Source organism: Nymphaea colorata, chromosome 1 (assembly GCF_008831285.2).
Source record: "Nymphaea colorata isolate Beijing-Zhang1983 chromosome 1, ASM883128v2, whole genome shotgun sequence".
Taxonomy (NCBI): domain Eukaryota; kingdom Viridiplantae; phylum Streptophyta; class Magnoliopsida; order Nymphaeales; family Nymphaeaceae; genus Nymphaea; species Nymphaea colorata.
The window spans coordinates 25,615,024-25,637,864 of NC_045138.2; the positions used below are offsets into that span (position 1 = coordinate 25,615,024).

Below are 22,841 nucleotides of genomic sequence, written 5' to 3' on the forward strand. Positions count from 1 at the left end.
AACTTAAAATGATTTTCACTAGTTCTTCGAAATACTGTTCAGAACATCAATTTTAGTTGATGAATTCTAAGCAGCAAGAACAACAAGGTTCTCTAGAAGGAGTAAACGACCGTGACAAAGAGTCAAAACTATTTAGCACATGAGGTAAGTGAGGAGAGTCAAATCTGCATCAATTTTAGTTACAAAACACAAAAACATTTCACAGGACATGATTCCAAAAATGAACAAAGCCATAGGAGAAGAAGAGATTTAAGCATAGGTTATGGCCTCTGCTCTCATTATTTAACTCGTCCACATTTCTTATTTAAGTCCATCTTTTAGGTTATTAAGTTCATGCTAAAACACTATAAAACCTTGAAGGAATGAACTATCTCGGGATAGAAATCAAGCACCAATTATATCTGAATTTGAAAAGTAATTGAAGAGAGACATGCCATTGGTTCACAGGCAGTTAGGGTTAGATGATGCCATTTCTACTCCTCTAGTTACAAGTTAGTGGCCAATTTGGGTTATTCAAATGGTGTTGGATGGACAGATGAGTTTGTATCAAAATCCAACAAGAGGAGAACATTGTGGGGAACTTGTAAGTTTACCTGATCCTGACGCAGCTCTAGACTCTGGGGACAGGAAGAAAGAGGGGTGCTTCGGCCCCTTTTTTATACTGTTTCGCTCCAAATCACCTTGAAAGTGCGCAGCTTTTCTCCTAAGTTTAAATATGTCCCACTAAAAGGTGAGTTGAATGTCTCAAGTGTACGTGTCCTCACCCATTCAAACACGCCATAGGCTGCACAGTGTTCATATGCTGACAGTGAGAATGCTCTTCTCATTCATAGTCCAACTCACTTCCTTCTTGGCTGAATTGCCACGAAGTACAGATGATTATAAGCTCAACACGATCAAGCGTATTAACTAGCAAACCTTTTGGTCTCCAAGATCTGCAGCTTCCATTGAGTGGCAGACCGATCTTTGATGTAGTTGATAGAAAGCATCGGCATGCAATCCTGCTTTTTCTTTCTTCATGAACTGCTTTGATCTAGTTGATAGAAAGAGTAGGCAAGCAATCATGTTTTTTCTTTGTTCATGAAACAGTTCTCTATTCTCGATAACATCAGATATATGACTGTATGTAGGGAACTTCGTTAAAAAGTTGTACCTTAAGGGAGCGGATCTTATGTACAAGTTGAAGTACATATAGATTTCACCGCCGCTTGGTATTGATGCAGTTCTGGACCCTAAAGCCGAGAGAAATGAAGGGGCTTGGGCTCGCTTTCTGATTAGTGAAAAAAGTTAATGTTATGTTATGATTTTGCTTAAACTTGAGTGTTTTGGATTCGATTTCTGCAAGATTGAGTAGCAGCTGTTTAAGATCCTGAAATTTGAAATTCTGGATCTGTCTCAGGACGGTTAGAATGTGGTTGATCCTGCTTTAAAACGAGAGGGGTTCTTGGATCTGGACAAGAGCGAAACCCGCCCGCCTTCTTTCCGATGTTAGAGAACCGGTTTCGCGGGTTCAGAAGGAGTCGGATCGAACCGAGTCGCATGTGCGATGTGCTGTGGACACTCCTCGGGCGCGCGGCCACTGCGGATTCAAATCTCGCCCTCTTTTTTAAGCTCTTCCAGAGGCTTTCCCTCCCTCTGCGCTCTGCCGAGAAAAAGGAGAGGGGAAGCTTTCAGCCGCAGTTCTTCCATTCAAGATGGTCATGGTCCTCATGGACATCGATTCTCATTCCGACCTCTCTCGGTTGGCTCTCTCTCTCTCTCTCTCTCTCTCTCTCTCTCTCTCTCTCTCTCTCTCTCTCTCTCTGTGCGTTTGTGTGGAAATTTGCTTCTGTTTTTTTGTTGATCAGGTTTGTGATTCTGCACTAATAGGGAATTTGAAGAAGTGGATCGTTTACAGGACCAGTCGGTAGATGACCCTATACAACCTTGGTTGAGGTCTCTCTTTCTCTCTCTTCGCTCTCTCAATTCGAGCCTCTCTCTCTCTGTTTTTTCTCCATTTGAGTCTCGTTTTCTTTTTCTATTAAAGTCTCATCCAGAAGTATGTACACGAGTTTCGCAAAAGTAAGGGCTCAAATTTGTCCCAGCTGATCAAAATTCTGGAAGAAGCCATTTCGCGTTTCCAGCAAGTCGATCGATACCTCGGTGATATCCGGTTTCTGAAGATATGGGTCATATATGTGAGAGATTCGTTTCCTTTCACAGTTTTGAAATCTTTAGTCCATGGCAGAAACTGGGGTTGTGATGCTTTTGGTTTCCTCCTGTAGGCTGATGTGATTCAGGATTTCAAAAAGGTTTATGAGATGATGAACAAAAAAGGAATTGGTAAAGGTCATTCATTTCTGTATGAGGCGTACGCTGTGCATCTTGAATTGATGGGAAGATGGGATGAAGCACATAGCATTTACAAATTAGGCATTTCTTGGTGATTTATTTCCTTCCATCTTCCTATTTCCATTAATTTATCTTTAGCACGTCAGAGCATTCAGTTCACCGGGGCACTTATCGTGGACATGGCATTGGTTTTCCATGACGATATCCTGGCAGGAATGCGAAGCCTCTTGAAAGACTTGAGAAAATGCACAAGCTGTTCCTCGAACGGGTGGCTGAAGCCAATATTTCGTTGGCAAATGAGGTACCTCGGAATCATTTTTCTTTGTAATTTTGGTTGATGAGGAGAACTAAAGTTACTAAACAGTTTCATCTTAAAATTCACTTTGGCCACCAAAACGATTTCAATTTTCTAGTGTCTTTCTCTTTGGAAAATTCTTAGGTAGGATCCCTTTCTGTTGACCAAAACTCTTTAAATTTAGAAAGTGTCAATGTGCATATGTTCTTTGAAGTCTGAGATGAAGCTTTCGACCTTTTGTAGGTATCGTTTTTGTACCTGTTTGATACATGTTTGTAATTTTCCATGCTTGTTCGTGGAGTAAACAGTATTCCGCAATAGCTCTCGAAACATCTTCATTGTTGTAAGATTGTGTATATGAAAATATGCAAGAGTAGAAATCATGAAGCATGTCACGTCTGGAAGACTACATTGCGGACTGAATTGGAAAATTGTTGGTTCATCTTATAATTGAAGTAACAGTATGTAATGAATCAAAACTGACAACTAGCGCCACTCATATTGCTGGTGAAATTAAATTGTCACATGCAAAATGACAATATATGTCGTTCAAGGAAACAGGATCATGTTTGATTTATCGTGAAATTTTTTTCATCGATGCTCTTTTAGGTTGAAGCTGGCAACCTCATCAAGAATGGTGGTGTTGATGGCACTAATCCGTGGTCTCAATCAACCATTGCAGAACTTCTGGAAAAGAAAAAGGAGAATATGCATAACTATGAGGTGAGCAACTTCTTTTTTATGGTCTTCTCAAATTATAATTTTATTTAATGCCAAAGTATGAACAATTGCAGGGTTATTATCATAGTGCGAAAAGCTATCCAGGAAAATTACCTTCATCTTCTGGTAACCTTTCAAGGAATATGATTGTAGAATTAGGTAATATTTTTTTCTCAATTTGAAGTGAATAACATTGTAATTATGCTTTGATATGGCATATATAAATGCATTGACTTGATCTTTTGATTAAGGTCAAGATGTTGGCCGGACCTGTCCAATCCATATCACAAGAGGATTAGAAAGTCAAATGTAGCAAAGCACATAACATGAATGTTCTAAATGTTTCTTGAACTACCATGAGATAGTATGTAAGAGATTCGATTGTGTAGTTTTTTCCTCGATCAGTTTCTGCGACATTAGTCTCTACTGAGCTCCTGGCCTTAACTATCCAGGTTGTGCCTCCGGTGTTGTTGTTTTGAAGAAATTAGGGTGCTCAAAGCAAACTCATGCTTTCTTTGTTTTGGCATGCCCTAAACAGCTTCTGGGAGGCCAAAATGGAGTTTCAAGGTGTCATCCAAACACTCCCTTTTTTTTTTTTTTTTTAAATGTCAAGATAGGAAGTTCTCCATAGAATAGTCTATTCTCCTATTAGCAGGCCTACATGCATCGCTCTGCTAGTACCAGTTGCCAGCCATTCACCATTGTGTGTTCAATTGCAAGTTTCTCCAAGGATCACAACTCACAAGCATTTGATCTGTGACAATCAATCATTCCTTCAATTTTATTGGTAGTATAGTCAACCCAGGGCTCTTTGGATATTTGTTCTCATTGCCATGACAAAAAGCTTATAACTTCTGCTGAAGGATGACATGTTTTGAAAATTTGAGTAGTAATAATAATGTAAATCTGTATGTGCAGAATATACCATTTGTTTTCTCTGTCTATGAAACTCTAAACTCACTATAAATGATGAACCAAGTTGATTGGTTTATCGCATGAAAATCCTGCACCATTTCTTGAATATTGTAAAACTTGGTACAGTAAGCTTATGTTTGAATTGTTTTTTCATGCTTAGATCAGTGAAACTCTCGTTCAATTATCATAGTAGCTTTGCACTTTTGAGAAGATTAAAATTCAAAATTTTGTATACCTATTGCTTACTTTTCCCTGTATCTTAAGGTCGGAAAAAGTACCAGATCAAAGGTTGTGCTGGCAAGGGTGGATATGCTCAGGTCTTCAAATCTCATGTTTATGGCAACCCCGAGGAGACTGTTGCTTTGAAGGTCGCTTTCTTTCTCTCTGTCTCTGTCTCTCTCTTTCTCTATGTGTGTGTGAGCATGCATGGGTTTGCCTCATTCTTCAGCATCTAATTTATTTGGCATCTTTGTCAGGTACAAAAACCTGCTTTTCCATGGGAATTCTACATGTACAAACAACTTGACAAGAGAATCGCAGCCGTGGAAGTATGTATTTTCTGTGCTTCTTTGTTTAAAGATTGTGTTTATCCTGGAATGGGTCTTGGCCAAGTACTAACCCACGACAATTCGTGCTTTATCTAGTCCTTGTTCTCCTAGTATCTGATAATTGACCTAACGTTCAGACACTAAGCTGGCTTCCGTTGATATTTTTGTTTACCATGGAATCTTATAGAATTGCTTTTATCTAGGGTCACCGTTGGCATTGAGTCACTCTGAAATTATATGAATGCTTGTTCATTATTTGTTTTAAATGATTGCTGATTGCATCATATTAATATTCCTTGAAGTCATTGCAACCCTCTCTCATTGCAGAGATCAAATTTTGGCTTTGCCCAAAAGATTCACATATATGCTGATTGCAGCATTCTGGTGTGTGACTATGTAGAAAATGGAACGCTTCAGGTAAACTTCATATAGCCATCTTTTCTTGGTTGGGTGACAACCGTATAGAAGCTTTTTATTAGAATATTTCACTTATAATTTGTTCTATTGTTTTTTCGATTATTTTGATGATGAAAACTCTATGTAGGATGTCGTAAATTCTTATCTGGTTACTGGCCATGCAATGGATGAAGTTACGTGTGTCTATTACACCATAGAGATGTTGCGCATGATTGAAACACTGCACAGAGTTGGGATCATTCATGGCGATTTCAAACCTGATAATCTGCTTGTTCGAAATGCCTGGTAAGTGCTGTAATTTTTCTTCCATGTACACTTGTAAGGCATTATATCCATCAACATAATTATCATAAGTTCTCCTGCCTAAAATTATTTGCATGAAGAATCAGACTTTCAGTTATCTTTAGTTCATCCGTTTATAAGAAACTTGGAGGCATATACTTCTCAAAGTATGCTCCTTTATATTAAGATTGTTGTTCCACATATTTCAGACACATGCTTGTCTAATGTGCCAAGACGTGAAACAAAAAGTAAAGCTCCCCACTGGCGTTCCTTATGCATAAAAAGCCTAATGATTAATGCTAAATCAATATCGAATGCTGCAAATTGGAGAAAATGTTGAGACGAGGGAAGTGAAAGAAAACATGTTTCTGAAATTTCTTATGTGAAATAATTACCTTTGTAACTGCTGATCACTAGAGTGATGTACTTATACAACAGCTTCATCGAATTCAAGAGAGGAAACATGCTGAGACACATTCGTTCACTAACATGATATCTGATAAGCGTGACTAACACACCTTGGCCTTCTTTCTTTGCATTTTGGCAACATGATGGACCTCGTTCATTCATATGTAAATCATGACAAGAGTGGCTCTGTATTTCCTGATCGCTGAATGTAATTCCTTTCCTCTTTACCTTTTATTAATTGATGTCTTCAGGAACTTTAATGCTGTTTAAGATTTTAAACAGCATTCTCTGTGAATTGTACACTATAAACTCCTTCACTAGTAGTTGAGTAGGAGTTACATCTCTCTCTCTCTCTCTCTCTCTCTCTCTCAGACACACACACACACACACACACAACTGCGATTCATAAAAGCTCTTCTTTGAGTCAAGCAAGTTTTTTACTGCTGATTGTCAGGTCAGGAGAGATTATTTAGGGAAGGTACTTGACTGATTTAATGGCCAAATTAAATGTAAATTCATTTCATCATGTTGCAGACTCTCACCAAAAGTATCCATCTCCATCACTTAGGGTGTGTTTGAATTATGTTGAGGGATCGCCCGATGCCCCAGCTCATGACACACCATCGTGCCACGCCCTTTTCCTTTCGTACTTGTAGGTGTGACAAAAATAAATTGAAGAAGTGTTTAAATAAGACCAAGCATCACACCTTGTGGTTGATTGGGTTTGGGCTGAGGAAACACCAACTGAAAGAAAAACTCTCACAACGGGCTTCTCTAGCACTCGACCACGCTGTTATATGGCAGTAAGGGTGTGTTTGGGAAAAGACTTTTCCGCCGTTTCTGTTACACCTCTATGGCTGTGATCGGATTTTGAAAAGTCCCTACATTTCCTTTGTAGAATGTTGCTTGATGAGGGAGCGCATGGTCGAGACAGGAGGCCTGTCTCAGACCGTTATTTTTCCACCCTTCAACCAGTTTCTCAAATCCTTATTAGCTTTTTTTGTTTTGCTAAGATTGTCAGTAGAACCCTTGTCTTTGACGTGACACTGGCCAAGTGGCGAATTTCATTTTGGGTGCTAGCTACTCCCAACCAGTTACAATTCTGACTTGCTGATTGTGAGGCAAACCTGCTATTTTCGTTTGCACTTTCTAGCCTTTAATGATCTTCTAGGCTTAATTGTGGTTCTAGGTTTTAGTTCTGTATGATACCATCTCGAGCATATTCATTTGATGGGGTTAAACATCTTTGCTGTTGATGTTGATCCCACTTTGTTAATTAAGTGCAGATATTCATGCTTCCCCTGTGCGTAATAAGGCCCTCAAATTTTTTTTATGTTGCAGTTAGGATTGTTTAAACAAATTTAGGATTTTTAGTAAAAATTCAAATTTCTCATATTAGAGCTAATATGTTGTTTATTCTTGTTCTTGTGAAGTGAGGTTTTGGAGGTGGAGGATTTCTTGGAAAGATCAGGATCATGGAAAGATCAGGTCTTTGTCACGTGACATGGTTTTAATTGAAATATTTGCTTCCTATTGTGTAACTAATAAGCTTTTTAATCGAGAGACGCTTCATTTTTTAATGTGTAACTAGTAAGGTTATCTCAGGGTCTCTGTCTTGTGGACTGGGGAAGGGGAATCGATCAGAGGCTGTTTCCTGATGGGACGGAGTTTGTGGCTGACTGTAGAACATCTGGTTTTCGCTGCATTGAAATGCAAGAAGGCAGGCCTTGGGTGTTTCAGGTGACTTTTATCCGAATAAAACGTTCATTTAGCTGCCTGCAGGGTATCAAAATATGTGTTTCTGATCGTGAGACAATGGCTGCCACAGGGAGACGCTTACGGACTTTGTGTTATTGTGCACATGATGCTGCACGGAAAATACATGGAAGTTGAGAAGAAGGCATCCCCGGATGGCGGCTATCACTATCTACCAAGATCATCGTTCAAACGGTATATCACTAAAACGTCTACTTTACCTTCTGGTTATGGGTGGGTCAGGAGAATTCGTGAAGAGACCACGGTCTTTCCATGGCTCCATTCTTTTGGAATGTCGGTGATGATATCAATGTTTAGAACCTTGGTGACGGGTGCTGTTTTCAGGTGCTTATGAGCCAGGTTCTTTTTAGAAGTTCTTCTAGAATGCTGTTTTTTCTCAAAGAAATCGTTGGAAAATTTTTCGAAGTTTCAAAAAAGAAAATGTAAAGAGTAACTGAAAAATGTATGAAATTATGAGTTTTCTACTAATTTACTAAATTTCTTACAAAAAGGTTGTTGAGGCCATTAAAATTTTAAAAGAAATTAAACATGGTAAGAAATGGCGAACTAAAAGAAAACAGAGGATTTTTTGGGGATATTTTGAAAAATGATGAAGTTTTCCTGGTTGAAGCGTTTTCTTTTTTCCAGCAATGGTGTCAAGTTTTTTCAAAATATTGCCGACATTCGTGACGGCCGTTAGAGTTCCACTAGGCCTCGATGCGTCTAGACCAGAATGCTGGTGTTGGGTCTGAAGAATGAAACTGGTACTGCTGACGGTATGGAAACCAACCCGGAAACCGTAAGAAAAGAAACCAGATCTGGTAGAACCATACCCAGATAGTTTTCTCGTGTGAATTCCCTCACCTGAATTTTGGTTATGGTCACTAAAGTTTTCCTCTGATTTATAACTTGACAAAGTTAAATAACGCGACATGTATATTTCTAGGCAGTTCATGAACATCTCAAAAATTAAACTCGTAAAAACTTATTGTAAGGGAAAGACGGAATAATCAAATAAAGCAGAAATCCAAACCCTATGAGATTGTTGGAGCGGGTAGGTCTTTCGTTTTCCTTGTTTTTCCCAGCTACATGGTGGTGCTTAATGTTGGTCAGTGCCAGTGCCAGTGCCTGCTTGCTTAACTGCGGAATCAACCCTAGTTACCTTATTAACAACCCAAATACAAATTTTAAGCGTCTTGCACTTTATTAGATCTTTCTAACATAGACAAAATTTACCAGGTACTGGAATGTGGATCTCTGGAAGAGCTTATTTTCCGAGTTGCTAAATATTGGTTCTTCTGAGGATACTACAGTTTTACAGAATGTACGGGAAAAGTTTGAAAATTATTTTCGCGAGAATCCTCAGCTCATCAAGAAACTAATACAGCTGCTCGGAAGGCAGAGAACTACACTGTGTTCTTCGAAGTGAAGTGTTTTGTTTTTATGGACTCTCCCTTGGCACCAGTTATCCGACCTTTTCTGCTTCCACTGACTTTGTGGCCCTCTTTCCGAAATAAATTCGTAACCTGATATCTGATTGTATTGATCGCAGCGTGAATAAATTGGTTCACTCTGCATCAACATGTAAAAGCTCTGATTGTCGTTGGTGCTTGTGTGTAAAAAAAATATATTGTACCTGTCCTTGTAATCCTACTTTCTACTGTATTTGATGGTCAGTTTCTTCTACCTCCTTTTTCCTTGGTTCCTTCTGTCTGAAACAGTGTAGAGAATTCCCTTGGTTTTCAAGGACTCTTCTAGTATGAATGTCCAATCCATTTACTGCAATGAACCCAGAATAAATTGATAAACACCTTGAAGGAAATCTAGAAGAGGCATATGGAATCTGAACGTTGGTGCCTAACTAAATGCCACAGCTGACATTCATGTCAACTATACATAATCAAAGGGGTTATAATTTTACCGTTTGAATTATCCGAATATCTGATCTGGATCACCAACTGGTGTAACTGCAAAGGCCTAAAGAAGTTCAAGCTAGCCCTTTCTGTTTGTAATGAAGCACTTGTTGCACTTGTAGCTGAGGCCTGAGCTATATCACCAACCCCTTGTTTATTTTTGTTCATCTTTTGATATCACTTGAAGAGCTGTCTTACACTTTGCTCGTGTCCACCTATCCGTCTCATGTGCATAGACAAAAATACTAGTTAATTTGCGGTGCCAACCGGTAGTAGATGTGTCAAAGTTGGATTAGCTCACTCCAAGTTCTGTGGGATAGGTATACACGTAAAGGTCTGAAAAGGCCTACCATTTGACATGTTGTATGATCTTTAAACACTTGAAAAGACTCTTTGGAACAGCAAATTTAATTTATGTTTTCAGCGAGAACCATCTTGTGGCTAGTTTTTTCTCGACGGGAGAAACAACCCAAGCTTGAGCATGCTCGAGAGGTGAACAGGCCGAGCCTGAACATCAATCTCAGCTAGTTGTCTTCCATCCATGCATCTCAGTTCAAATAAGTTGAATTTATTATGAGATTTTATTTTTCCAACTTTTGGCTGTAGTAGGTATGATTTGGATTAAAATTTTCAATGTCCATGGAAACCGGCGTCTCAGCTGATTGTATGCCTAAATTTGAATATAAGCTTTTCGTCTTGTAGCCCTCTGATATAGGTTTTGTGGAATCCATGGGGACAGTTGGTCCTCCAACGGGAAGCGCGTGAAGACAATGTTCTTACAGGACAAGAATTTGGTAGGGTTCACATGGACTGCTAGGCTGCTAATGTTCTCATTGATCTCTCTGTCCCCAAAATTCTACGCCTCTCAGCTCCTTTTCAGATTCCTCAGTCAAGCCGAGAACCCAACCTACTCCCCACCAAATGATGTCAAGTCCTTCACGCTAGCCATCCTATTGTCTGTGTTCTGTGTGTGCATGCACGCGTCTGTGTGTATGTCTGTGTAGGCAAGCATGTGTATGAACGTTAAGAGTGGGCATCTGGCCGGGCTTGGGTTGGTTATTTGACATCTTGGCTAGGCTGGCCTGAGTTAAGTATTGAGAGCTTGATTAACTCATCGTCGAGGTTTTCTTAATTATTAACAAATGAAATGTTGAGAGTTTCAAATAAGGGTAGACATCAAACAGAGCATCTGACAGTCATGAAGTGGATGAGAGTGCCCAGCCTGAAAACTAAACTGGCGAGGCTTGTGGTGCTGGCAAGGGCTTCAGCCCAGCCCGAGCCTGGCTTTGTGGAGCGTTGAGCGGACCCAGCTCAGCCCAATACTCAGCCTTAATCAATGCTTATATAAGAGAGGAGAGAGAGAGAGAGCCCAACGAATTGAGGCATCTAGCGCTAGTGAAGTGCTAGTAATCAACATCCAAAATCCACCTTTACCTAAAGTGGAAATTTTAGGAAGCTCAGAGTTGAAGATTAGGCAGGGTTTGTGCTACTTGATACTGTCTTTGGCTGGTGAGGCTTCTTTGAGGAGGAACCCCAAATCCTACTTTCTTTTCGCTCTTAGTTGTTAAAAGGAAATGTTGACTTGCTGCCGTTGCACTGTTTAGGTTGTGTTTCTAGCAACTACAACAGTTTTAAAAATTAAAACTAATGATATGACTTCAAATTTACCTTAGCACAGTTGACTTGTTGCCTAACACTTTGATGGAACTTCAACAAAAATTTAAGAAATCATATCTACTTCTTTAACTAACTAGAAAGAAACCCACCGCATCAAAAGGGATGCTTAACCATGCATGAAGAGCTATTAAGCATTTGACTTTGGATTCACTTAATCAGCCTTGGTTACAGTATCTGCACGAGCTGCGGCACGTGATATTGTTTATATTCACATGCTGTGTTTTCTACTAGAATTCATTCTCAAGATCAAGGCCACAAAAAGAAGTAAACATACAAAGAGCATATCCGGCTCCAATTTGATGCTTTGATCTATCTAAGACGTAAGTGCAGATAATGGCTTAAGCGATCAAGAATGGATTACGGCGAAGGCACTAGCGATTGATCTGCAACAGGCTAACGTTGATGATCAACTTGTAGATTCATCCATGTTTGAGAGTACTGGTTCTTTTGTTTATTTGTAGACTATCATTACCCTTGTTCTAATGGCAACACTAAATCCAAGCACTCATAGATACCCACAACAGTTACAGCACAGAACAATTGTTATTACTCTAACAAAGTGATCACACCCGGCCCTCCACTAACTAAAGTATGAAATTGGTCAGATGATAGATCCACTCAAGTATATAAAAACGAAGATGGCCAATCGATTGCTTCTTGGCTGATCTTCAATGGTCTCATGATGTTGAAGATAATAAAAAATAACAACTGAGACTTCCTGCCTGCTTCTTCTTTCTCTTTTTCACCAAAAGGAGCATGTGGGCACCGGGCGCAAGCATTCCCATGTCGAAGACTTGTGGACGAAGCATGTCCAGTACTCGTCCATTGACATTATGGCTGATTACTTTTAAGCTTTGCATGATGCATTTTCTTTTCTGTGTCAACGTTTTTGTGATGGAATCAGATATGGTGGAATATTATGTTCTGCTTTTATGGCTATGAATGAGGGGAATACTCTCGAATATTGATTCTGATAGTAAAGAACTTGTTGGAAACTGGTCTCCCGCCGTATTTCGACCTGAGAAAAGATGAAAGACCCCACGCCTGCGGATGGCAACAAATCATTAGGCTGTTTGGCATGCAAGCACCAATGCAGCACCTGGGGATCACTTTCTTCCATGTTGACTGAAAACATATGATATGAGCCCAAAACTGATTGGACTTAAAAACTTTTTCCAATCTCCAGGAAAATGTACTCGCTGAGAGACTTTTTTTGCTCGCCTAGTCCCTCCATTCTCAAGGCATATTGGTACTTCTTCTTCTCACAACCTGAATTTGCTCCCTTAGTTTTGGGAGGTAATATCACATCAAACTTATGACAAGATGTAGGTTTGGAGAAAATTTTTCCATGCCGAAACACTGATTTGGATCGATGTCTGGACCAAATGGCCTATTATTGGTTGTTGAAGCAACAATGGTACGTTTGTCTTTGAAATTAAGTCTCACAATTTCCTTTAGTTGGTAGCTTTTTGAATGATGTTTCGAAAAGTCCCATTAAGTCTTATTAAAGAGTATATAAATTGAAATAATACTCATAATATAACCAGAGACGGTACTATGTTTCTAATATTCCAAATAATTTGGATATGTTGTTAATTTAGATGGTAAAGTGAAAAGTAATTTAATTCCTTAATCCCCTTATCATATCATGTTCTGGTGCTACAGGCTAAAGATTTAATTCGCTTCATTAAGCTGCTTGTCTTAAGCGTGTTTTCATTATCCAAACAAAACTTGTGTGTATTTTGGTATACTTTTAGTTAGTAATATATATGGTGGATTTTCTTATATTACATGTCAACTTCCCGAAAAATCAGATGATCGTATTGATGTGATATTCCTCCTTTTGGCATCATATATTAAGTTACATCAATTCTTGCAGGAGCCAGAAGTCAAAATAACTTGCTTCTCACTTTGAAATGCGTACTCTATTTGGATCATTCAAACACGAAAGGAACCATTTATCGTCACTGTAGGTGCCAACTGGAAGCATGCGTATATTTCTCCACGCACTTTCACGTTTCAATTGAATATTCGTCATCTTGTTCCCTGAAAAAAAACTTGAAAATAATCTCATACCAAAAACCTTGAAAAATCTTCAACAGATTAATTTATGCAGACTCTTTTGATTCATAATGTTTTCACATCAAATGAAAGCCCCTTGGAAGGCTATTGGGAAAATGGGAATTTATTAAGGAAACTCATTTGTTTCCTCTCTCCCTCGCCTCTCCTAACTTAGGATATCTTGGACTTAAAAAAAAACTATATATATATATATATATATATATATATATATAAAATATGGTGTTGGATCCAAGATGTTAAAATGTGGTGGCACACTTTGGAATGAGGAAAATTGCCAAACAAACCCGTTGACAGATCCGGGGTGCATAAATATGGTGCTGGATCCAAGGTGATTCTGGATCTCAAGGCCACAGATGTGCGTGATGTTTGCCTGCATCTTGAGTTTATGGCATTGCGATTCGGATCAGGTCCGAACTCCCAGACTTGGCTTTCCTCATGGTTGATGGTAATAGGGCAGCTCCCCCTGGTTTTGCGCCGTGAGGTTTGACTACTGTGCCCATGTTCCGAAATTTAAGCCAAAAAATTGAAATTTATTAGCAATTTCCCTTCAAAAGTTTATTTTGATCTTTATTCGTATGGAGCATCATTTATGACAACTGCCAAACACTTGCATTGTATTATATTATTGTTTTAAGTAGAAATTTCAGCGTTTGGTTCAAATTCAAACCCAACGTAGCAATTGGATCTGAAATCATAAATTCAAACCCAAGTAGTGAAACTTCAACAAGTTCAAAAATTGTAAGGTTTATATCTTGAAATAATCATGGAAGTATGAATTGTTGGATGAAATCTTTCAAAATCTAAAAAAATAAAGTCGCAAAAATATTCGTAAGAGAATTGAGAAAAAATAAGTTAAGCATATGAACGAACTTCATCTATTTTCCAGTTTAAAAGTTTTAACAAATTTTCAGAGACAACCGATAAAATTGGAGCGATACCTTTTTATTTTATTAAGTACTTTAAATATGTATTAATTAATGACTTTCCCAATAAAAAATAAAAAAAATGCTTGAATTCAAAGGCCGATATAGGCCAATGCATATCGGCAATACTTATCATATTTCGAAGTTTTCCATTTAATATAAAAACTGATATACTACTTCATTGTCAACACCTGCTCCCGCGAAACTGGCAAGCCCACGCTTTTCTTCAACTTGATTTGAAATAGAAAACTCAAACCCTCTCGAACATCCATTTTCCGGGGTTGTTTCACCAAACGTTTACTTAACGCTCCTCCTTGTCTAAGGCTGATTCCATGGTAAAATAGTAGCGTACTGGGCGGCAAGGTGGTTCGACTCCTATAAAAACTTGTGTTCGAATATTGGAGTGGTCACTATCACATCTCAGTGCGTTATACCTCTGGATCGTAAAAGGTCACGAAGCATGCTTTGTGAACCCAGAGGGTGGACACAAGAAGCGAATGACTTTTTTTAGAGATGAACCACTCACCCTTAAAGAAAAAAAAAAAGAACTCATTGGTTATGTTAGTATCGTGTCCGTCTACATGTTACCCGACACCATAACACCGATACGACAGCAGGCTCGCCAAGGATGTCCATCTGCTGTCCAATCTAATCTAGATCCGACCCACGACTATTTATCTGAACCCACAAGATTAAATCCAATTGCCAATTGAATCTTATTACTGCACTGAATTTTGATTTCTGGATGAGCGGGCTCGGGTCAGATACCAACAAAACCCGAACCGTTGACATCTCAAAGTGGTTCGGAACTTCGGATCCTGGGGCAGACAGTCATGGCGTTGCGAGAAGCTCATAGTGTCGAGCCAAAAAGTGAACTGTTCCTGTCCAAAATGTCAACCATCTTAATGTCAAAAATGATCCTCTGTTCTGCAAAATCAGTCTTTCGATAGGGACCCATATGGAATACTTTTTCTTTGTCCCTAAGTGCCGTTTATGGGGCACCTTATATGATGCAGGATGGTCAAATCTTGCACTAGAAACTCTCACCAAACGTTCACATTTGTGGGACCCGATCTCTTTATAGATCCTTCATTTTCAATATAAGTAAGATGCCACTTGGGTTCTAGAATACGTGTATGCATGCGCATGTGCATGCAAACACGCGTGCGTGTGTATTTGTATGTCTAATTTAACTCCACAAATATCTATATTTAATTGATGTCATGCATGCAAAAGAAAAGGCATATGTTCTTATTAAGAGATAAGATTAATTGTAAATAGTAACTTGTTGAATTGTGTTTGGAAGATTCTTGGAAATGTTAAAGGATTTATAAAGAGGAGAGGTTGACTAAATGAATGGTCGTCTTGGTTCTTTAGTCTTTTGATACCAGAACAAAAGCTACTATATATATGGAGAGCAGGTTAAAATCCGTCAAACTAAGAGCCCAAACTCGTGTAAAACTGAATTATTAGGTTGTTAGATGAATTGCAATCTTGCCGTTCGCGTAGATTCAAGGAAGATCATTTATTAAGATTAATCACACTTTAGTCTGCTGTTCTATTGCTATAAGATTGATCGTATTTCAAGTCATGCTTACCTAGTGAAGTCCTGATTTTTCGCAGCCAATAATTTTGATGCATTATGAGGTACCGACTTTTAACAGTTGTTGCATCTTTTTTTCTTAGATCCAAACGGCGTGAATCAAAAACTTTATTGTTCATTAAATATACACGCAATCGCAGTTAATCATTCATCAATGGATGAATATTGTTTGTCAACTTAAGAATCGCGCGGTTGCAATCATCCACAATTAACGTGATTATCTTGTCCGGTCAAACGTCGGATACACTATTTCTCAAGTCCACTCGAGAAGAAAAAGTCCCTGCCCATGTGAACCTCGTTCCATGTAGGTGGCCTCCTTTGGAATTTAAGATGAAAACTCTAATTCATATGAAAATATATGTAGTATATTTTGACCGTTGAATAAAAATATAAAAGCTGGGGCGGGCAGGCAAAGGCTGACCGAGAGGTCGACTGACGGCGAGCATTGATTCCTTTAACTTGGATGGGAAGAAATCGGCTTGAAAACATATAAAACTCAAGAACCATTATGGGCTTGGGGAGTATTAATGCCGGCGTAGAACCAAGGCGGTCAAAACCGGAACGGGCAACTTGGTCCGGACCAAAACGGGCTTCGTATTATATCTAAGATCTTGAACGTTGATTATGGTTCAAGAGATGAGTCTAAAAGAAGATGAATTGGAAGGCAAAATCGAAATTTCAAAAGCTCCAAACACGTTGATACGTTATAACTAAGAATGTCCACAATTACTATTGCTGCATGCGAACTCTTCTCCCATGGAAAAGATATCTACACCATATGGTAGGAGTCACGGATGAATAGACTTGCTTTTAGTTAGTCAAAATCTTTCTGTTATCTTTGCTTCACCTTTGCTGTTCGTTCTCATACTTTTCTGCTTCTCCCTTCGCCAGACAAAACATTCAATCGAAAATTATTGTCTGTTGGCGCATTAACATGGACAAATTCATATATATATATATATATATATATATATATATATATATATATATATATATATATATATATATATATATATATATATATATATATATATATATATATATATATATATATATATGTTAGAGGTAAAGTAAAGAACGGATCTCTTTTCGATACGTGGAAATCAGTAGAGTGGGGATTTCAAGCACTAGCAGGAGAGTCCATGAAAGAGAGAAAAAAGAAAGAGATATACCACCATTGGAGCACGATGATATGAAAAATGAAAATGAAGTCAAAGGCCTTTATCGAATTTGGCTTCACCCACTTTGCCATTTCTTTCGTCTCTCTATCATCTTCAACTCTGCTTCAAGAACTTGTTTACGACTGCACTCAAAGGTAAGAAACTCTCTTTCAACGTGGAAAGTGAATGCAGTATGAGCACATTTTGACAACCACTTTAGAGAGAGAAAGAGTACGTGGTCACTCGTCACTTATAAGCAACAAGTGGAAGGGGCCATTTTTCAGAATCCTTTAACGGGAAAAAGGGAAAAGGAAGGCTCATTCTTCTTCTTTTATCTTTACCTGCCCTGAAAGATATCTTGGATGCAAGGAACCCTCCCCAAGAAGAAAGCAGTCAAACTTAAATGTGAGGAGGTCTCATCTCTTTTGGTAAACACAAACCTCGGTTAGTTCTGCATTTAAAACTTTAATTAAAGTGCCATTGTTCCGAACTTTACTTTTCCAGCTCTCTCTCTCTCTCTCTCACGCACATAAACAATTAATAAAAATCTGTTGAAAAGAAAACCATGCAGGGTTATGTTTTGACTCGTAAAAGTTGCAACTAATCAGTGGGGATGGCGCAGAGACTAGAGAGTACGTGCGAAACCTTGTTGTTTGAAGTATCAAACGTAGTTCCAAAACCATAATCTATTGAAATTAAAATTTAGTTTAACGGCCGCCTTTTTGCTATTGTTTCTGACTTAGTTTCAAAAGCACAATCTAAATTGGTAAAAAAAAAACTGCACTTCTCTTTTATGTATGTATATAAATGAGTTGAAATTCTCTGACCATGTTAATATGATTAAAGCCCGATGCATTCGAAAAGTCTGCTGAGAAGTCGGATGATTTCTCTGTCCAAACTTCAACAATATATATATATAGAGAGAGAGTTTGAGACAGTATGGTGTGAGAAGATACAGAAACAGAACTGATCTACTTAACCTTCATAATTATACTTCTAATCTCAAAATTAAAAGATTCACACTGAAAACAGGTAGGTACAACATGCTATCCAATTCTAATTGCGCTATCCATACCTTGATAGAGAGGGAGGGAGAGAAAGAATGAATGAATGGGGACGGTCAAAGGAAGGGGTTTGAAGGAAGAGGCAGACAGGGGGAGTGGAACTCTGGGGACCGCGCTTTCACATGGAAAGCAGCAAGTTTGACTCGCAATCTCATTCTCAAAAGAGAGAGAGAGAGAGAAGGGGGGAGAGAGAGTTGCAGGTTCTGGCCTTCACGCTCCATTCTCGCGCTCTCTTTCCCTCTCCCTCTCTGCTTCTCGCTCTTTCTCTCACCGGCAATAACGCGTGACATCCACCGGCCGCACCGAACCCCCCCTCTCTCTCTCTCTCTATACAAGCCGCTACGCAAAGCTGCGCAGCAGGAGGCTTGTGATAAAGTGTGGGGAGCCGGAAAAAAGATAAAGGAAGAAGGGAGAAAAGAGAAAAATTAATCATCCTATCAGAACCCCGTTTCCACCAACTGGGGTTAGTGATCGGAGTAGGTCGTACCATTTTTTTTTTCAGCTCAACCACTATTGTTTTATTTAGTGGGGAGAGAAAACAAAAAGGAATTGATTTTCTTTCCTTCTCTTACAACCTTCTGCTCCTTTTCTGTCTCTGTACTTCATGCTTTTCCATGATTGACAAGGAGATAGCAAAGCCCTTTCCTTGTTTCAAAATAATTTGAATTACTGGTCCTTCTTCCTTCTTTTCACCATTTGCTTCAATCTGAAGGATTGCTGGTTGGTTCTTTGTGCTCTTCTGAGACTAAAGGAGTGCAGAAGAAGATAATTTGGGGCTGTCCCCTAGACGGTTGGCTTCTTCCAACTTCGTTTCTTTTAATCAGTGTTCATGTTTAAGCGCGGTATCGTTGGTTTCTAGCGTTTCGGTGTAGATGGGTTCCCGTATTCTGAGATGGTTGGGTGCTTCGGTGTTGATCCTGCTTTGCTTTTCTACGGCGTCAGCAGGTGCAGCCAACACCTGCGACGCCAATGACTCTCAGGCGTTGATGGAATTTGCCGAGAATCTAATAAACGGCTCTGTTTTGGCAAAATGGGTCCGTGGCGCTGATTGCTGTTCTTGGCAAGGTGTCTCTTGCGCTACCGCGATAAATGCAAGCTCCAGCAGAGTGGTGAGATTGGTCTTGAGCCGGAGTGGCCTCACAGGGACGATTTCTCCGTCACTGGGGCGTTTGGACCGCCTGCAGTATCTTGATCTCTCACTGAATTCGCTTAGAGGTGAAGTACCGCAAGAGGTTTCGAATTTGACGCAGTTGGAGTTTCTTGACATCAGTTATAATAAACTGAACGGTTCGTTTTTCAACTCTGCTGGAGCCGGCTTGAATTCAATCCGATGGTTGAATATTTCCAGTAACCTCTTCAATGGTACTCTTCTTGATTCAATGCCTGTTTATTCAAAGTTGATCAGCTTCAATATCAGCAATAATTCTTTCGGCGGACCTATCGCAACCATCCTTTGCAACCGATCCGCTGCTGTTCAAGTTCTGGATTTCTCAAGTAATTCGTTTTCCGGCAAAATTCCTGAAGGCCTTGGCAGTTGTACTTCTCTGAGCCAGTTGTTACTGGGTTCTAATTCTCTTGATGGGGAGCTCCCCAGTGGTTTGTTTAGCTTGGCAGCGTTGGAGCAACTATCGGTTCCGGCCAATAACTTTTCAGGTGAATTGAGTGCCAGAATCAGTAGCCTTGTGAAGCTCAAGTCATTTGTCATCTCCTGGAACCGATTCTCTGGCTCCCTCCCGGATGTTTTTGGAAATCTGACCAATTTAGAACAGTTTTCTGCTCAATCAAATTCCTTCTCAGGTCAGCTGCCACATTCTCTTGTCCTCTGTACTCAAATGCGAACACTCGATCTACGGAATAATTCTCTTTCTGGGGAGATTAATCTTGACTTTACGGGTATGATTCATCTCAATTATCTTGATCTCGCTACGAATAGATTCGTGGGTACACTTCCTTCTAGCTTATCAAATTGCAAAGAGTTGGAAACTTTGAGTATTGCTAAGAATAGTTTCCATGGTGAGATTCCTGATGAATTCAGAATGCTTCAGTCTCTTTCCTCCCTGTCGCTGTCAAACAATAGCTTCTCAAACATCTCAAAAACATTGCGAATACTGCAGAACTGCAGAAATCTATCTACACTCATTTTGTCAAAAAATTTCAAAGGAGAGACCTTCCCTGATAATATAGATGGATTTGAGAAGTTAACTGTTTTTGCTGTTGGCAATTGTGGTCTTTCTGGTCAACTACCTGCATGGTTGCTCAAGTGCAAAAATTTACAGTTACTGGATATGTCTTGGAATCATTTCGATGGAAGCATTCCATCTTGGATTGGAGAGTTAGACAGCCTGTTTTACCTGGACCTCTCAAACAATTCGCTTGCAGGGCAAATACCTCTGAGCTTAACGCAGCTTAAAAGCCTTTTGTCAGCCAATTCATCTTCGGCATCCACCAGTTCCATCAATTTCCCTCTATTTGTGAAGAGGAACCAAAGTTCCAACGGTATGCAGTACAACCAAATATCAAGTTTTCCTCCATCAATACTTTTGAGCTATAATAAGCTCAACGGCACCATTTGGTCAGAGTTTGGGCGGTTGAGAGGTCTACATGTCTTGGACTTGAGCAGAAACAATATTACAGGGACTATTCCCAGCTCCTTTTCTAATATGAGCAATTTAGAGACGTTGGACCTCTCTTTCAATGACCTCGATGGATCGATCCCTGAATCTTTGAATGAGCTCACCTTCTTGTCGAGTTTCAATGTTGCAAACAACCACTTATGCGGACGAATTCCTACTGGTGGGCAGTTCTCCACCTTCTCCAACTCAAGTTTTGAAGGCAATTCTTGTCTGTGCGGTGCACCTCTTCTGCTGACTTGCAATGGAAAAAATGGTACAGCAGCAACATCTGATGTCAGAAGCCGAGCTGGAAAGAAGACCATTCTAGGAATAACTATTGGCATTGCAGTTGGGATTATGTTACTTCTAGCAGTTGTCCTTTTCAATATTTTAAGAAAGGGGGAGGCGAACCGATGTGAAGAAGAAGCTGAAATTGGTCGTCCTCTTAGAATAGGTGACAATTTGGGTGCAAAACTAGTCCTATTTCAGAATCCGGAAGGGAAGGAGCTAACCATATGTGACCTCCTTAAGTCTACCAATAATTTCGACCAGGCTAATATTATTGGATGTGGAGGGTTTGGTCTTGTGTATAAAGCAATCCTTCCTAATGGCACAAAAGCTGCGATCAAGAGACTTTCAGGGGACTGTTGTCAGATGGAACGCGAGTTCCAAGCTGAAGTAGAAGCACTCTCAAAAGCTCAGCACAAAAATCTTGTCTCTCTGGAAGGATATTGCAGGTATGGTAATGACAGGTTGCTAATATACTCGTACATGGAAAATGGAAGCTTGGATTATTGGTTGCATGAGAGACTTGATGGAGGATCACAGCTAGAGTGGGAAACCCGCCTAAAAATAGCACAAGATGCAGCAAAGGGGCTCGCTTACTTGCACAAAGCATGTGTGCCTAATGTTGTCCATCGTGATGTGAAGTCAAGCAACATTCTCCTGAATGATAAATTTGAAGCTCATTTGGCTGATTTTGGGCTATCAAGATTGCTAAAGCCGTATGATACTCATGTCACAACTGATCTTGTGGGAACGTTGGGATACATTCCTCCTGAATACAGTCAGACTATGACAGCTACCTTCAAGGGTGATGTTTACAGCTTTGGAGTTGTTATCTTGGAGCTTCTTACTGGTAAAAGACCCGTAGACGTGTGCAAATCAAAGGGTTGCTGGGACTTGGTTGCATGGGTCCGCCAGATGAAGGCAGAAGGAAAGGATACCGATGTGTTTGAGTCATTGATGCTGAATGAAGATAATGAAAAGGAGCTGCTGGCAGTCCTTGATATTGCTTGTAAATGCATAAGCATTGATCCAAAACAAAGGCCGTCCATTGATCAGGTCGTTTTATGGCTTGATGCTGTTGCGAAGGAAGATGAACAATCATAGATCTCTTGATTTCCTTAAGCTTCTGCAACAACGACATAACTTGAACAGCTTCTTCAGCGTCCAACTGTTACTGAAGCTACCAAACTCAGAGCGGTGTTATCCCTTCTCTAGCTGAGATTTATACATTTGAGTTTGTAAATAATACGTCATGTAATTTCATACAAAATTGAATTAGTGCGAGGCTTCGACAGCTACTTCTGCTGAAGTATGAAAAGATGAGCAACAACCCAGCACAGTGTACTTACTGTCCGTTGTCTATTTAACATGCAATATTCTTTAGAAGCTGTTGTCAAGATGTGTTTGTATGCTAACATCGAATACTCACATGCTGTGTCTCTTGAATAGATCACCTGAAAATTGTGTGATCCCCTTGGTTAGCCCTAGAATAGGGAGTGGTGCACCATGAAGGTTCAATATCTACATGCAAAACATTAAATGTGCCGTTTCTCGTGCTGATTCTGTGTCTAGCTGCAGTATCATTCATGTGGGCATATCCGTGCTAATACATTGAAGACTTATTTATACTTGCTGATGATAAAACACTCAAGTCTTCTGATTCCTGGATCACCAATTGGGACCTCGCAGGTTGGCGATCCCTTCTCATGTACTCTCTTTTTTTGTTTTTGGCTGTGAGTTTCTTTGTTTTGCTAATTTGATGCAAGTTACGAAAAGATTTTAGTTGTTCAACTAAACTTCAATTATCTCAGGTTGAAAGATGCATTTGATTTGTTGAAGTCTTGAAGC

At 39.5% G+C, this 22,841-nt stretch overlaps 2 protein-coding genes across 3 annotated transcripts; both read left to right on the top strand.

Moving 5' to 3' along the window:
* The first annotated feature begins 1,641 nt into the window (after positions 1-1,641).
* LOC116267541 (mitotic checkpoint serine/threonine-protein kinase BUB1) lies at positions 1,642-9,456 on the top strand. Of its 2 annotated transcripts, none has more exons than XM_031649322.2 (15): positions 1,642-1,741; positions 1,870-1,935; positions 2,027-2,177; positions 2,265-2,422; positions 2,545-2,632; positions 3,236-3,349; positions 3,421-3,505; positions 4,526-4,629; positions 4,738-4,809; positions 5,137-5,226; positions 5,354-5,511; positions 7,350-7,404; positions 7,522-7,656; positions 7,745-7,866; positions 8,911-9,456. In XM_031649322.2, exons 1-15 carry the CDS (start codon positions 1,695-1,697, stop codon positions 9,098-9,100), a joined length of 1,635 nt encoding a protein of 544 aa, XP_031505182.1. In that variant the 5' UTR covers positions 1,642-1,694; the 3' UTR covers positions 9,101-9,456. The 2 variants fall into 2 exon arrangements, with proteins under 2 accessions (XP_031505182.1, XP_049936163.1); XM_050080206.1 differs by having other exon boundaries at positions 1,661-1,741; positions 1,848-1,935.
* An 8,699-nt stretch (positions 9,457-18,155) lies between these two features.
* Positions 18,156-22,464, top strand: LOC116250477 (phytosulfokine receptor 2). The gene has a single exon (XM_031624116.2). The coding sequence runs from the start codon at positions 18,966-18,968 to the stop codon at positions 22,095-22,097; it is 3,132 nt and encodes a 1,043-aa protein (XP_031479976.1). The 5' UTR covers positions 18,156-18,965; the 3' UTR covers positions 22,098-22,464.
* Positions 22,465-22,841: the final 377 nt, after the last annotated feature.